At 42.3% G+C, this 16,491-nt stretch overlaps 1 protein-coding gene and 1 long non-coding RNA gene across 3 annotated transcripts in view; both read left to right on the top strand.

Moving 5' to 3' along the window:
- Window positions 1-8,283, top strand: part of EPB41L4A (erythrocyte membrane protein band 4.1 like 4A) — a gene marked incomplete at its 5' end in the record, with an annotated part of 172,130 nt that extends 163,847 nt beyond the window's left edge. Inside the window, 3 exons of the mRNA XM_082623302.1 lie at window positions 296-406; window positions 1,493-1,574; window positions 5,609-8,283. Coding sequence (XP_082479428.1) covers window positions 296-406; window positions 1,493-1,574; window positions 5,609-5,737 — 322 coding nt within the window. The 3' untranslated portion in view covers window positions 5,738-8,283. The remainder of the gene's footprint in view (window positions 1-295; window positions 407-1,492; window positions 1,575-5,608) is intronic.
- A 1,648-nt stretch (window positions 8,284-9,931) lies between these two features.
- LOC309804528 overlaps window positions 9,932-16,491 on the top strand; it is a 249,681-nt gene continuing 243,121 nt past the window's right edge. For both annotated transcript variants that reach the window (XR_014294133.1, XR_014294134.1), the window contains exon 1: window positions 9,932-10,104. This is a non-coding gene — a long non-coding RNA (uncharacterized lncRNA). The remainder of the gene's footprint in view (window positions 10,105-16,491) is intronic.

Below are 16,491 nucleotides of genomic sequence, written 5' to 3'. Positions count from 1 at the left end.
TGTAAAGTTATATGGCGATTTTCGACTTCGCTCAGGATTGGTATCCCTAACCCAGTATTGATCAAGGGTCAACTGTACTATAAAGTTTTATTTTCATGTATGATGGAGGCAGTTTTCTTTTGTTAACTTGTGAGATTTAAGCCACTTAGGCTTTCCAAGCTTAGAGGAATCAAGTTCTTCTTAAAACTCTCAAAGTTATTATTCCTTTGTAGTTTCAATATTAAGGAAAATCTCCAAATTATCCTGTTCTGACTTCTGCTGTGTTTGTCTCCACGGTTTTTGGTGTCTTGTTTAGGACTCAAGGTGACCCAGTCCGCATCCGGCATTCTCATTCACCTCGAAGTTACCGCCAGTATCGCAGGTCCCAGTGTTCAGATGGAGAGCGATCCGTTCTCTCAGAAGTGAAGTAAGTAGGCAAGTGTGAGTACATCATCACCCTCATGGCTCCAGAACAGCACAGTACAATAGAACCTTCTGCAGTGATGGAAGTATTCTATATCTGTGGCTATGGGGTATTTGAAATGTGGCTAGTGTGACTGAGAAACTAAAAATCTAATATTATTAATTTTAATTAATTTAAACTTAAGCAGCCATGTGTGGCTACTGGCTGCCGTACTGGATAGCACAGACCTAGACTATACTTAGGCTGAATTATGGCCCTTCCAAGCTATGCACTGAAGCTTTCAGAAGAAAGAGAAAATGCATGAGCTATTCTATTTTGAATAATAAATATATCCATATTTGAGAGAAGTTGGCATAAGAGTTTCTTTTTGAACTGATGGCATTTTGTCTTCTTTTACTACAGCAAATGTTATATATTACAGTAGTTTGTTTCTTTGTGTTATTTAGTTTCTCTTTTGAGGAGAGTGGCCATATCTCAGCTTGACATGATAGGTACTATATGTTAAATGAACGTGTTAATGAAATAACTCTGCATCCATTTGTAAAAGTACTATAGTCATGGAAATTCATGTACTTGGTATTGCTGGGTAGGAGTGTCAGCCATTAAACTCTGAATTAAGGTTTAAAACTTTGATAAACATTAACATATTGGGAGATAGGCTAGCCCACTGGAGAGAGATATAGGCTGGGTTCTTTTTGTTTTGTTTTGCTTGTAAAATGTAGGCCATTGCTGTCTATAGCTCCATAGGTTTATAAAAAAAGAATAAATGGCCAATAAGTGTTTCTCTAGAAACAAATCAAAAATCCATTTATACAACCTATCACAGTAAGAAAAGCACATGGGAACCATACCTATGTTATATTCTTGGTTCTTCTAGTTATTTGCTGTGATTTTGGGCAAGTTACTTAACCCGCTGAACTTAATTCAAAAACATTTATTAAATGCCTATCTGTGTAAAGCACTGTGGTAGGCAGTGTAAGGAATACAAAGATATGTAAAACATGCTTACTTTGCTATAGCCCTTTTCCAACTCAGATTGTGATTCCAGGTACTGTCTCAGTCATTAATTCTAAAACTGACTCTCTGCAGTTCAAAAACGGATCTTGTACCTCCACTTCCTGTGACCCGATCTTCAGATGCTCAGGGTTCTGGTGGCTCCACAGTTCATCAAGTAGGTAATAATCAAGTTTTAAGAAGGTGTTGTACTGATGACAAGATTTTGTGTTTAAAAAAAACATGTACAAAACATGGAAGGAGAAGGAAGGGTGTGTGATCGAGACAAGGCACAACCTGGGAAGAGTTATATTAGGGGTGAGAGCTAGAGGTAGTGTAAGGTCTAAAATGATCTGAGGCTTGGGGCAAAGCCAATGATAACAAAGATTGTAAGATTGTTTGGAGCCAGAATAAAGAAACAATGGGCTTCACTAATTTTAAAAAGTGTGTCTAGATTATTTTTTGAGCCAGAGAAACAGGGATAAAGTGGTAGACTCAGAGGGGGCCCATGTTCAATCGTTAACTGATGGCAGACAGAGAATTACTCAGTCCTATTTTATTTCTGTCTTCTTCATCAAAGAGGATTACTTTTCTTCTGGAAATGTTTAAAAAATGTGGTCAAAATGGAATTCAAGGACATGGCAAAGCATTTAGCTGCCTTAACAAAATCAGTGTAACACTCAGCTGAATTAGATAGCTGTTATCAGGGGAGCACTGTAGCAGACATATTTCAGCAACGTGTTTGACATCATCTCTCATTGTATTTTTTTTAATGCGATAGAAAAACATGGAGGCTGTGTAAGGTTGTTGGATGGATTTTTATCTGTTTAAATCATTACTCTAGAAACAAATTTGATGTTTATAATGGATCAGTATCAGCCTGTTGTTTGCAGTGGATTGTTTGGATTGTGGATCCCTTTGAAAGGCAATTATAGCTACTGTCTCTTTCCCATAAAAATGCATGTAAGCACATATTTAATGCACATAAGCATATAATTCAGGAAGTTAATGGACAACCTAAGAACCCTGACTCCAGCGTATCCATCATGTACTGCCCTGTGCTTATCTTGACTCATTTTCATCAGTGACTTGAGCAAGGACAGAAAAAGCCTGTGCTAATTTAGGTTAGGTTCCCTAGGAAGAGATTCTGCAATGGAGGTTTGCATGGAGGAGGTATACTGGAAAGTGCTCTCAGGATCAACACTTATTTGGGGAGTAATAGATAGGCAAGAGTTGAACTGAGTGGTATAGTCCCAATAAAGGCATCAGATGATCCCACGGGGAGCTCTGGAGCTGAGATGGCCCTTCTGATTCATCCTACTTGGAGACAAGGGGGCTGGGCCTTAAACACTCACCGTGTAGCAAGTGACTAAGTAAAGGGTGCCCCTGGGAGGGGGCATGACCTTGAACAAGGTGGCTCTCTTCAGCGCAGGGCTGTTCCTGGGGAGGGGCTCAGTTTTGGGTTTTTTAAATATTTATTTTATTTATTTATTTTTGGCTGCATTGGGTCTTTGTTGCTGTGCACAAGCTTTCTCTAGTTGCGGTAAGCAGGGGCTACTCTTCATTGCGATGCACGGGCTTCTCATTGCGGTGGTTTCTCTTGTTGTGGAGCACGGGCTCTAGGCACACGGGCTTCAGTAGTTGTGGCTCGTGGGTCAGTAGCTGTGGCACGCATGCTCAGTAGTTGTGGCTCGTGGGCTCTAGAGTGCAGGCTCAGAGGTTGTGGCGCGTGGGCTTAGTTGCTCCATGGCATGTGGCATCTTCCCGGACCAGGGATCGAACCCGTGTCCCCTGCATTGGCAGGCGGATTCTTAACCACTGTGCCACCAGGGAAGTCCCAGGGGCTCAGCTTTGAGCTGTGTGGCAGCCAACACTCCAAGCTGCTGGGGAATGAATGCCTCAGTCTGGAATGGAGATCTGAGTGGTTAACCACAGCTTCCACTAAAATCTGTGTAATTTTTGATTAGATAAATCTGGGAGAGCTAATAGTTTATCCAAACAATTTGTTTCAAGTCAATAGCACTTTAAAAAAATTACATTCATGATTAGTTGAGGCTTCACATTCAGACAGGACCTGCATTAGTGTCTCCTTGTCTCCACACACCACTTGTGTGACTCTGAACATTGTTTAACTTCTAAGACTAAATTTCTTTGCAATGTAGATAATAACCTACCTCTTAAAGTTGCTGGGAAGATTAATAAGCACTGTTACTTTTCAAAGCCCTTTTTTTTTGTCTTAAATTTAAGTTGGCTTCAATACAAATGGGAATTTCATGTATTTTTGCTTTTCCAACTACTCTATAGACTCTCTAATCGCCATCATTTAGGAATCTCAAAAAACTTAAATTATACACACGAAATGTTGAAAGAATAGCCGTCACTGTGCTGCATACAAGAACAACTCACATGCATCTTGTAATCAATGGCACTGATTCTAAGCTTGTCTCTGGGACACCTTTGATTTTGAATTCAACAGCTATCTAATGAGCACATCTAAGGAGTGACAAGGCACTCACTGGGACAGTCAGCAAACTACAGCCCAAGGGCTAAATTTAGTCTGCAGCCTGTTTCTGTACAGTCCAGGAGCTAATAATTGTTTTTATGTTTTTAAAGGGTTGCTTGTGGGGAGGGAAAAAGAATATGCAGTAGAGACAGGAGGTAGTCTATAATCTGGCCCTTTACAGAAAATGTTTGCTGACTCCTGGCCTTGACACATAATACATAAAAGTAAACAGGTAAAACAATTTAAAAAAAAAGAAAACAACTAGGTAAGCATTATGAAGAAACAAAGGTCTGAGTTAGAAAACGAACATATGACCTCACTTTAGAAAGATAGGGCGAAGACCATCTCAGAAAGTGACCTGTAAAGCTGAAACTCACAGGTAGAGAAGCAGCCAACCATGTGAGTATTCGTGAAAGGCTGATGGAAGCAGAAGAAAGAGCGTGGGAAAAAATGCTGAGGCTGGAAAGGGCCGGGGTGTTTGAGGTCTGAGCAGAGTAAAGGGGAAGGAGGGTGGATAATGCAGGGCCTTAGATGCCATGGGAAAAAGAGTTTGTTTGGATTTTATTCTGAGTGCCAAAAGGAAACAACTGATCTGGTTGCCATGTGGAGAAAGGATGCAAATGATATGGGGAAGTGGGAAAGCTGCATTTCCTAAGTTCCACAGTGATGCCAGAGTTCTGCTAGTGGCCTGGCCTGCCTATACCTCACCTTACTTTTTCATGCAGAAGGCTGGTAAAAGTGGGGTGGATTAGGGACTTTGATTCATTTTCCTTATTCCTTTAAGGTGTGCAGGCAGAAGAGGTAGGTTCAACCCTCAACAAACTTAAAAGGTAGTGATTCTTCTGATATATTTGCTCTCTATTCTCCTGCCGACTTACTCATGCTCTGATGTCCTCCTCCCTCTCCCTAGAAACCTGTCCCAAACATAATGTCTGATGATCCAAAATTAGCTTGATTTGTACTCATGCTTAGCAGAATTGTTGTTCCATCGGTGCCTCTTTGAATATGAGTAAATCAAATCAAGCCAGTCGTAGGAACAGATGAAAGACAGCCTCTTAGAGGGTAGTTTATTTTTAGCCCAAATGAATCTCAAAATAATGGAATTCTGGAGTGTAGCTCATTATGTATGGGCAGGTACTTGTGCGGAAGGAAATATGCTTGTTAGCTAGATCTACCAGACTCTGGTAGCTCCAGTCCCATTTCTCCAGGATGGGGCCACCGCAGCTAACAGGGAGCTCTAGCCCCAAGTGATGCGGGTCCCCAGGGCATTGTGTTGTACAGGTTTCTTTCAGTGACTACTGAAAATACAATCAGGGAAGAGTAAAAATTACCCCCAGCTCCCCATGCTCTTCATCTCTCTGCCCCTCCTTGGAAAAGCGGGAGGCCTGAGAGCCTGGGTTAGCAGCAACTACCATGGAAATGACACTTCATTGGGGGAATGGGTTGAGATTTATGCCTGATTTTCATGAGTAAGATTTGTTATGCATGTAACTGTCAGAGTAACTTTAAGATTTAAACACAATCTTCATGTTGTTTATCATAACTATTTAAATAAAGGGAATATTTGAACAGCTTTTGACATTACATACCTTTCCTAAATATAACTTGATGTCTTAAGTCTTAGTATTTCTGTGTTAATAAAATTGATTTGGCTGTAGTTTCTTCTCTGAATCTTACTTTCTGTATTTTTCAAATGCATTCTCTTCTAGAGAAGAAACGGGTCTAAAGATAGCCTGATTGAAGAAAAATCTCAGACATCTACAAGCAATCTGGCTGGAAAACACACAGCAAAAACAATAAAAACTACGCAAGCTTCACGCCTCAAGATAGAGACGTAATCCCAGTGAAGGGCTGGGGATGGGGGGGGGAAGGGTGTGTGTGCCACCTTTACTTTGAAACTGTGAATTATAATTATTCAAGTATCTTGGACCTGCAGAAGTGTTTCTTCAGAAGAAAATAATGGAGTCTGTTGCATCTTTTAAAGGTTTAACTACAGTATATTTGTGCCTAAGGGCCTTTTTATTTGGTAACTGGAAAGACAGTATTTTAAAACTTATTCACTTGATGCCATGTTTTCCTTCCTGGAAACTCCCAAGTTATCTTGTGTCTGCCACAACCAACACCAGATGCTTCGGTTCAAAGTTCTGGAATCCTGGGCTGCATCCGGCTAGCTGTGCAGTAGTACACCAAGTGGGATGAAAAGGTTCTTCCCAACTCTGGGTGGATCTCTGCCTGTGCACAAATGCATGACTGAAGCATCACTTTCACACTGCAGATATTTTTATTCACATAAATGTTCTTTGTAATACTGTATTTTGTGGCATTAAGTTCCACCGATTATTTGCAAATGTTAAAAAAAAAAGTTTGTTAAGTGCTGCTTTTAATTTCTAGTGTCCTTGTCTTGTGCTTTCAGAAAAAAAAGGCTATGTGTGGATTTCAGTTGACCTCAGCTTATAAATTCATGACCCTCTACCTGAAATGGTCCCTCCAGTCTGTCTGGCTAATTCTCCCCCAAAATTAATTCAGACGTCTCCTCTCTGCAGATGACTGCAGTCTACAGGAAAAACAGAAATACTCATGCAGGACATCTTTCATCTTCCCCTTACCTATTCTTCTCCAGCTACCACTTTTTTCTCCCATTCCAAGTTTCTTAAAAGGATAGGGGCTTCCCTGGTGGCGCGGTGGTTGAGAGTCTGCCTGCCGATGCAGGGGACATGGGTTCGTGCCCCAGTCTGGGAAGATCCCACATGCCGCGGAGCGGCTGGGCCCGTGAGCCATGGCCGCTGAGCCTGCTCGTCCGGAGCCTGTGCTCCGCAACGGGAGAGGCCACAACAGTGAGAGGCCTGCGTACCGCAAAAAAAAAAAAAAAGTATTATCTGTAGCCAGTGTCCTCAACTACCTCAAACCATCTCTAATATGGATTCTCCCCCACTGTTCCACTAAAGTGGACCTCAAAAATCACCTTCATGTCACCAAATCCAAGTTAACTTTTAGGCTACCTTACAATATTTTGTTTCTTTAATGCATTTCCCATTGTTTCTACCATCCTGACTATCCTTTGCAGCTCACGCTGTTCTACCTCTCCAGTTAGGAGTATCTCAAATCTAGGCCCTCTTCCACTACCTGCAGTGGATCTCATTTATTTCCATGGTTTATTTCTATAGCCTAGACTAAAAACCATTGTAGTACAAAGGGGTCACTTAGATTTCTAAGGCACTTCAAATAGAGCTAGTTGAAAATGCTGCTCCCCAGCTGAATTTGCAAATGTACAAGACTCCACACCTAGCAGTCATTATGGACACATCCTTTATTACTAACTCCTGTCTGCTGTAGTTTTAACTATCTCTCTTCCTTAACTTTACCACCACCCTGGTCCAAGGTGGTCATCTCTCACATAGACAGTGGTAGTAGCCTCCAAATGGCCCATCAGCACCCCTTTTCTTGCAAATGTGCATTTCCATCATGGATTTCCCCTTGCTTCATACAGAGCCTTAAGTGGTCTGGCCTCTTACCTGTTCAGCCTCATTTTGTAACACCCAGAGCTCCCATAATGGCCACCTTCAAGCCTCATTAAGCACTCAACTCTTACCTAAATGAGGACACTTAGAGGGAAAGAAGCTACAACAGTCAGAAATCTGGACTTATGGTCATACCCATTTTTTTAGCTCAAGGCCTCTGTACATGGCACGGGGTCAGCTTTGCCTTGCATAAATACTTACCTACCCTTAGTCCTAACTGCCTTCTCAGGTTTCCCTGACTCGGTCAAATCCTATCATACATGGAACTTGTCTCACCAAGTTTTAAATTCTGATGACATTTCCTCCATTCAAACAAAGGTAAGCTTCCAAAGGGAGGAACTGTGTTTGTGCACCATTGTGTTCCCAGCTCCTAGTTCAGTGCTTTCAATAAATATTTTGAATGCCCGAATACACTACTTGTTCTTTCCTGCAAAGTGAAGGCAGATTTGCTTTTAGCTTAAAAAAAAAAAAAAATGCAGTAACATAGAGCACACCTGTGACCTAGAAACCAAATAGTCTAGTTCACTTCATCATAGCATAAGCCTATATTTCATGAGGCTATCAGTGATAGCTATCACTGAATGTTAATCTTAACAGCTGAGATTTAACATAATTTTGAAGTTGCTGGGAGAGGGAGGTACCCTCCCTATGATCCTTCAGTAAAAGAATGCTATTTTCTGGCAGTTAATCACTTAGCACACAAACCTCCAAGAAGCACATTAAATTATTTTATTTATAGCCCCACTGTTTTAGATGTACATTTATGGACAATCCAAAAGCAGTATTTTTTTTAGCAATCCTGGAAAATTTAAATACTCTAAGCAACTCTCGAAGATCAAGTTGTCAAGTTCCTCACCGAGGACATCCTAAAAGGAAAAATAAGGCACTCAATTTGACATTTACATGCACCACATCTTAAAAACTTTCAGTACATGCTGCTTCGCTGGATTAAGTTATGTAATTCTGGACTTTAAATGTCAACATAAAACATGCCTGAGATCTGGCAAGTGGTTTTTTACCATTCACATAAAATCATGTAAAGATTTCATGACAAATAAGCTGGGAAGAAGCGATCCCATTTGCAGTTAACAATTTGTTTTCGGATGCAGCAGTACTAATACTAGTGAACCCTTAATAACTAATTAAACTAATACCCACTAGAGAAGGCCCCCCAATCTAGAAAGATAAAATTCACATCACAAATAACTGCTGTATGAAAACTTCTAATTCAAAACTATCACCCTACCTTAGGTCATCTTTTTGCTCCCAGATAGTTAGTCAGCTAGCAGCAGTCTATGCTTCAAGCGTACATCTTTCACCTGAACAAAAATTAAAACCTATTAAGACAAACATACACTTAACGCTGGCAGAATCAAAACCACATGTGTACATAATACAGGAGTATAACTGTTACTTGTGCAGCTCCTACACCAAAGATGTCAAATACTAGGGCAGGAAAAGGCTGCACAAGTGTTTGGTTTACGCCTTTTTTGACACCTCATCCACTAGTTTCCAAAAGTGAACGGGCAACACAAAGGCGGCAAGAAAACCGCGTAAGGAATGCTGTGTGGCACAAAGCTGCGGACCCCAAAACAGCTGGCTGAGATGAACTGTTGTGTTGATGAGGTGGGAGAGGAACTAAGCCCAGCTCTACAGTTTCCTTTACGACTCAACATCCGACTAGGTAACGAACACCAAATTAAAGTCTTTCAAATGACTGAAACCTTAAAATTTCCAGGCAACTGATCTTTTCTGCAGGAACATGAAAACTCGCCTGCAGAGCTGGTGATGGTCATTCGAGTTCCGCCAAGTTCTGCACCAGGACACAGTTATCAAGATCTAAATATGAAATGGCACTTCTGCGTTGACCTGATTTCCCACCGTGACAAGAAAGGCATACGTGCCGTTATACGGTGAGGCCTTTCCCTGTCACACGCAAGAAACCCCCGCTTCTATTAAAAATTCCCTGACATATAATCGATGACCAATCGACCCCAAAGCCCTCACCCCGCTCGCCGCATCTCCCGGCGTGGGAACACAAAGCCGCTTCTGGGCTTTCTGAGGTCTCACCGACAACGTGGCGGAGGCCAGACCAGTTCGCTGCCCTCCACGCGTTCAGGAACCGGGAGCCTCGGACCCGGCCAGGCCGCGGCGCCAGCCTCACTAGACTCAGGGCGGCCACGCGCTCTTGCCCTGTGCCCCAGCCGTCGGAGGCCAAGCGGCCACAGGCCCAAGGCCGCCCGAACCTCCGCCGCCGTACATGCCGAGAGAGAGGTGAGGTTAGAAAGAGCGCATAGCCTTCCCACAATGCTTTTCTATGACTGGAAGGACCCACTGCTCGAGGGGCGCGGGGAGGACGGACTGTACCATCGGCCGCCGCGCCCCTGCGAGACGCCGCCGTGCGGCCGGAGGGCGAAGTGCCCATTGATGGGCCGAGGGGCGGGGCTGCCCGGGGAAAAGAGTTCTGAGGAGCGCGAGTTCGCTGAGCGCCGGGAGCGTCGGGAGCGTCGGGCGGGAAGCTTTTTCCGCGCGGGAGGCGGGTTTATCCAGTGTGGCTACCCAACCACCCCTCCACCCGGTGTCAAGAGCACACGGTCAGCGCTAAGCTGCGGGTGTAGCCCAAAAGACTTGAGACCTCGTGTTCTGGGAGAGGACAGACAGAGCTCACCGTCTCCAGCTGAGGAAGAGTAAGGTCATTAATTCCAGAAATATTTATTGAGTACTTACTGTGCTTCACGCTGTTCTAAATGCCTGGGAATCCGCTGTGAATGAGGCAGAGTTCCTGTCTTACGTTCTAGTTGGGTGAGAAAGACACTAAACAGGTAACGTTGGACACTGTTAAGTCCAGATAGTGTAAGTGCCAAGGAAACAAAGGAGGGGAAAATGTGATAGAGCCGTGCTGTCCGGTAGGAATCTAGTGTGAGCCACGAATGTCATTTTAAAATTTTAGAAATGTCACATTAAAAAGGAACAAGTTAAATTAAGAGGAACTCAACATGTGCTAAGTATAACCATTTCAACATGTGGTCACCATAAAATTATTAGTGATATACCTTGCATTCTTTTATTCCTACTAGGTTTTCAAAATCCAGTGTGTATTTTATTTTATTTTATTTATTTATTTATGGCTGTGTTGGGACTTCGTTACTGTACGAGGGCTTTCTGTAGCTGAGGCGAGCGGGGGCCACTCTTCATCGCGGTGCGCGGGCCTCTCACTGTCGCGGCCTCTCTTGTTGCGGAGCACAGGCTCCAGATGCGCAGGCTCAGCGGCCATGGCTCACGGGCTTAGTTGCTCCGCGACATGTGGGATCTTCCAAGACAAGGGCTCGAAGCCGTGTGCCCTGCATTGGCAGGCAGATTCTCAACCACTGCGCCACCAGGGAAGCCCTCAGTGTGTATTTTATGCTTCCAGTACATTTCAGTTCAGACTAGTCACCTTTCAGGTGCTCAGAAGCTAGACCTTGGCCAGCGTGCCTGGAGCCGCGCGCGCGTGTGGAGTGCAAGATGGCGTCAGAGGCAGCGGAAGAGACAGGCATTAGCGAATCATGTAGGGCTTTGTACCTGTGGTAAGGAGTTGGGATTTTATGCTGGAAGTTTAGAATTGATTATTACCACAGAAAGAAAGCAGAGGTAGTTAATTACTTTCTTGCTGATAACCATAACTCCTTGAAGGGATAAAGACTGCGGTGATTTGGACTGTGTGTTAGCACCAAGGAGTTGGGATTTTATGCTGGAAGTTTAGAATTGATTATTACCACAGAAAGAAAGCAGAGGTAGTTAATTACTTTCTTGCTGATAACCATAACTCCTTGAAGGGATAAAGACTGCGGTGATTTGGACTGTGTGTTAGCACCTGGGTCTCCTTGCACCTGTGAGTCCTATAGAGACTCACCCAGAGACCACATCCCAGCACCTTTCTTTGTTTCTTTGAAGCTTATTGCAGAAAGAAAGAGAGGGAGGGAGGGGAAGAAAGGGAGGGAGGAAGGAAGGAAGGGAAAGAAAAAGAAAGAGCGAGGGAGGAAAGAGAGAGAGGGAGGGAGGAAAGAAAAATAAAAAGAGAAAGAGGAAAGAAAGAAAGGAAGGAAGGAAGGAAGAAGAAAAGAAGAAAAGAAAAAGAAAATTCAAGCCCAGAGCCCAGTGATCATCACACAAGGACTGGCCTGAATGATGACATCCCTGTTGGGACAATAGGGACAGTGACCATACAGAAGTAAATGTATATGATAATAAGGTAAATAACTCTAAGTCCTGCATTAGGAATTCTCTGTAACATCTGGGGAGAGAAAGGTTGGGGAAGGGGAATGACACCTCAAAGAGTGTTATTTGAATACACTAAAGGGTACCGTTTGAGGATTATAACAAATTTCAATCTTGCCTTCTTGCTAGGGAAAGTCAGGGAGAGGTCTGCAGCCAGCAGACCTAGGTTTCGATCCAGCTCTTTGACGCTTGTGCTTTTGGGTATATGACCACCTCTCTAAGCCCAGTGTTCCTATTTTACATGATAATACCTTTACCTATGTACCACATAGGTTAGTTTAAAGAATTAAGGAAGGTTTGTTGAATTATCTCACGCTGTATTGTACATAGTGACACCCAATTAATGACTCTCATGAGCTAGACTCTCCTTGTTGACTGCCACCCCAGGTATGGAAACTTCTTGGGTTGAGTTCTTAAGGAAGGGGGAACTATGCTGCTGTTTTTCTTTTAATGGCTTGACATTTTGTTCCCACCCCATTCTTTCCTATCTGCCGCTTGTAACTCGTCCCTAAACTCTGGATGTTTCAAGAACAGATAGAGGGGAGGCATTTGTTTCAATTGTTGGATAATGTTGGTGTTAGGAAATTAATTCTAAATTCTTCATCTTCCTGTCTGCTTCGACCTCACGTAGCCTGGGAAGGAAAATTCAGTAATTCAGCCAACACAAGCAGAAAGGACGTGAGAAAAGGGGGATATTTTCTACCCTGTTGGAGCAGAGGCATTACGGAAAGATGTACAAACGACATACAGTGTTAGTGCAAGTGTGGAACAGACCCAGTTTCCTTGTTCTGTATGGTAGGCAGACTAATGGTCCCTCAAAGGTGTCCACACCCTAATCCCCAGAACTTGTGAATGTGTTCCATTACATAGTAAAGAAGGGCCTTTGCAGATATGATTAACGTGAGGGACCATGAGATGAGGAGATAAAAAACGAAGAGGAAAAGTGGGGAGTCAGAGATGTGGCAGAAGAGAAGGCAGGAACGGGACTCAACCTTCCATTGTTAGCTGTGAAGATGGAGGGGGAAGATCCTTGAAGCCAAATAATACAGGCAGCCTCTAGAAGCTGGGAATGGCCCTCAGTTGACAGCCAGCAAGGAAACAGAAACTTCATTTCTGCAGCTGCATGGAACTGAATTCTGCCAACCACCTGAACGTACGTGGAAGCAGATTCTCCCCTGGAGTCTCCAGAAAAGAACACAGCCCTACTGATGCCTTGATTTTAGCCCAGTGAGACTCGTGACAGAATTCCAACCTACAGAGCTGTGATAATAAATTTGTGTTGTTTTAAGCTGCTAAATTTGTGTTAATTTGTTATGGCAGCAAGAGAAAACTAATGCACCCTGTAAGGGGTGGAGAGTGAGAAGTGGGCTGTTTTTCTTACCCCACTCCTTGTGCCATTCCAGTTTTCTCGGCAGGAACATAAGTAAGATTTTGCATATAAGCAGTGCACATTTCATTTTAAAGTGCTTAATCCATATGGGGTTGACATTTTGTTTATGTTGGGTGTTAGGGATCTGATTTAATATACAATAGATATTAAATAATTTGAATACTTTTTATAATTTAGAAGCATTTGTAGATTTTCTTTGGATTTTCCCTTTAAACAATCATATCTGTGGAAACCTTCTTCCTTTCTACTTATACTGTGTGAGCATGCACACATGTGTGTGTGTGTGTGTGTGAATGCTGAGACTAGGACATCTAGGGCAATGTTGAATAGAGTGATAATAGACATCCTTGTCTTGTTCACGGCTTTAAAGGAATGCTCTTAAAGTTTCAGCATGTATATATGACGTGTATGACATTTTAATGCATTTCTTGTTGTTTATTGGGTTAGGGAAGTGCCCTATTTTTAGTTTGCTAATAGTTTTTTTTTTTTAATCATGAGTGAATGTTGAATTTTATTAAATGTTTTTTTCCTGCCTCTATTGAGATGAACATAGGTTTTTTTCCTGTAATGTGTTTATGAGGTGAATTGCATTAATACATTTTCTAATGTTGACCAATCTTACATTTCTGGAAGAAACCAAACTTGTCATTTCAAAAAATATTCTGTTTAGAATTTGTGTTTACGGACAAGAGGGGACTGTGATTATCTTTCTCATACTGTCTTTGATAGTTTTGATATTAGAATTATACAGATATCTACTTAATATTAGTAATTTGTTTCTGAAAATCAGATGTTCTATGCAAAAATATTAATTGGGAATCTATTGCCCTCTGTTTTAAATGGTAAAATTATAATGAGTTACTTGTTAACCCAAACCAATTTCCTAAAATGTAACTAAAATATAGTAAACAAACCTCAATTAAATAACAAACTATAACATTAGGCTGTAAATGTCTATAACTTTGCTTCCTGATCACCAAACAATATAGTTGTTAACAAATAGTTGCTTTGTCAGCAGTAACATATTCTCTTTCATTGTTACTGCTTTTCTGCTTGGTTTGCTTCTTTTTCATTAATCTTTAACATTTCCTCAGCTTTTTTGGTTCTTATAATACAAAACCAGGGGAAAAAAGGGTAATATGAAATATGAAAGGCACTATGGAAATGTGGCAGAGAATGACTCACACTGAGGATGATACTTTAGTGCTTCTTTTATGACTACTGGCATCTGTGTGAATATCCCCTTCATTGATATTCAGTGTGTTTTTTGATTTCCTGACACATGATGCTGAGAACACATTGCCAGCTGTGTTTGTCATGTAACTCAGGGCATTTCCCACACCTCTGTTGTTGTTGTTTTCGTTGTTGTTATTGGTAAAAATGTATGGAGTTTTGGGTCCTAAATATATTATTTCCTATATACGTAGTTGAAATGTTGTTTTGAATGATATATATGTTACATGATGTTGGAGTATTAAATACAAGAGTTAATTTATTGGGAAAACATTAAGCAGGGAAATGTTCTGTGGAGTATGCCTATACTAACTTTATAAAATTAGTTGGAGAACTTTTCCTCTTCTCTGAAAAATTTAATGTCAGAATTAAAAAATAAACCTCGCTTTTAAATTTATTTATTTATTTTATTTTATGGGTGTGTTTGGTCTTCATTTCTGTGAGAGGGCTTTCTCTAGTTGTGGCAAGCGGGGGCCACTCTTCATAGCGGTGCGCGGGCCTCTCAATATCGCGGCCTCTCTTGTAGTGGAGCTCAGGCTCCAGACGCGCAGGCTCAGTAATTGTGGCTCACGGGCCTAGTTGCTCTGCAGCATGTGGGATCCTCCCAGACAAGGGCTCGAACCCGTGTCCCCTGCATTGGCAGGCAAATTCTCAACCACTGCGCCACCAGGGAAGCCCCTAAACCTCGCTTTTAGAACTGTCTCGATTTAGTATTTTCTTTGTAAGAAGATTTTAAACTACTGAATTAATTTCTTTAATGGTTGTAGAAGCATTCAGGTTTTTTCTTTAGTCAGTTTAGGTGAGTTATGCTTCTGAGGAATGTATCCATTGTGCCGTGTTTTGAAATTTGTTGGTCCAGGAAGCACAGAGAGTCCCAGAGAAGATCAGCCTAAAGAGGATCACACCAAGACACATTTTAATTAAAATGGAAAAAAGTGGGCTTCCCTGATGGTGCAGTGGTTGAGAGTCTGCCTGCTGATACAGGGGACGCGGGTTCGTGCCCCGGTCCGGGAAGATCCCACGTGCCGTGGAGTGGCTGGGCCCGTGAGCCATGGCCGCTGAGCCTGCGTGTCCGGAGCCTGTGCTCCGCAACGGGAGAGGCCACAGCAGTGAGAGGCCAGCGTACCGCAAAAAAAAAAAAAAAAAAAAAAAAAAGGAAAAAAGTAAAGTTAAAGAGAGGATATTAAAAGTAGCAATAGAAAAGCAACAAGTTTCCTGCAAGGGAACTCACCTAAGGCTACTAGCTGACTTTTCAGCAGAAACTCTGCAGGCTAGAAGGAAGTGGCACGATATATTTAAAGTGATGAAAGGGAAAAGCCTACAACTAAGAGTACTCTGCCCAGCAGAGCTTACATTCAGATTTGATGGGGACATGAAAAGTTTTATGGACAAGCAAAAGCTAAAAGTGTTCAGCACCACCAAACCAGCTTTATAAGAAATGATGAAAGGACTTCTCTAAGGGAAAAACAAAAGGCCACAACTAGAAATGTGAAAATTACAATAGGAAAAAGCTCACTGGTAAAGGCAAATATACAGTAAACATAGTTAATCAACTCTGTACAAAGCAGTAGGAAAGTTAAAGTACAAGTAGTAAAATCATCTGTATCTACAATGAGTAGTTAAGGGATATACAAAACAAAAAGTTGTAAGATATCATGTCAAAAACATTAATTGTAGGGGGAAGGGAGCAAAAAATGCAGTCAGCCCCTTGATATGTGTTAGATTAGAAGCCTACCCGTCAGGTCATAGCTATCAAAGTATGCAAATAGGCCTCTTTTCTGGAGAGACTGGGCAGCTTTCAGTCTACTGGTTCTGTGCTGGGCGTGGGGGGTTAGCCATTGTGAGTCTGTGGGAGCCCTTTATGAACTATCTTTTAGATCCCTATGGCCTTGTAGGTCTTATGGATGCAAGCCCCACTGGTCTTTCGGGTACCTGTCTCTCAGATGGAGGTCTTAAAAGTTGGGGCACCAGATTGGGGGTGTCTAAATCCCTCACTCCTTAGGAAGAAGCTGGGAGTAGTGAGTTCCCTCCCAGTTGGGTGTTGCTGCACCAGGGGTGGGGTTTATGGCGAGATTGTTTCTCAGCTTCTCCTACTTAGCTTGATGTGGATTTTTTCTCATTTGCCCAATGAGTGGGAGTCAGGTAGTTTCTGGATTTCCTTCAGAGGGAGTTGTTTCGTATGTAGCTGTTGATT

This window comes from Mesoplodon mirus, assembly GCF_964341445.2.
Source record: "Mesoplodon mirus genome assembly, chromosome: 5".
Classification (NCBI taxonomy): domain Eukaryota; kingdom Metazoa; phylum Chordata; class Mammalia; order Artiodactyla; family Ziphiidae; genus Mesoplodon; species Mesoplodon mirus.
The sequence above is the reverse complement of the archived record's forward strand: the minus strand, read 5'-3'. Positions and strand labels throughout refer to the sequence as shown.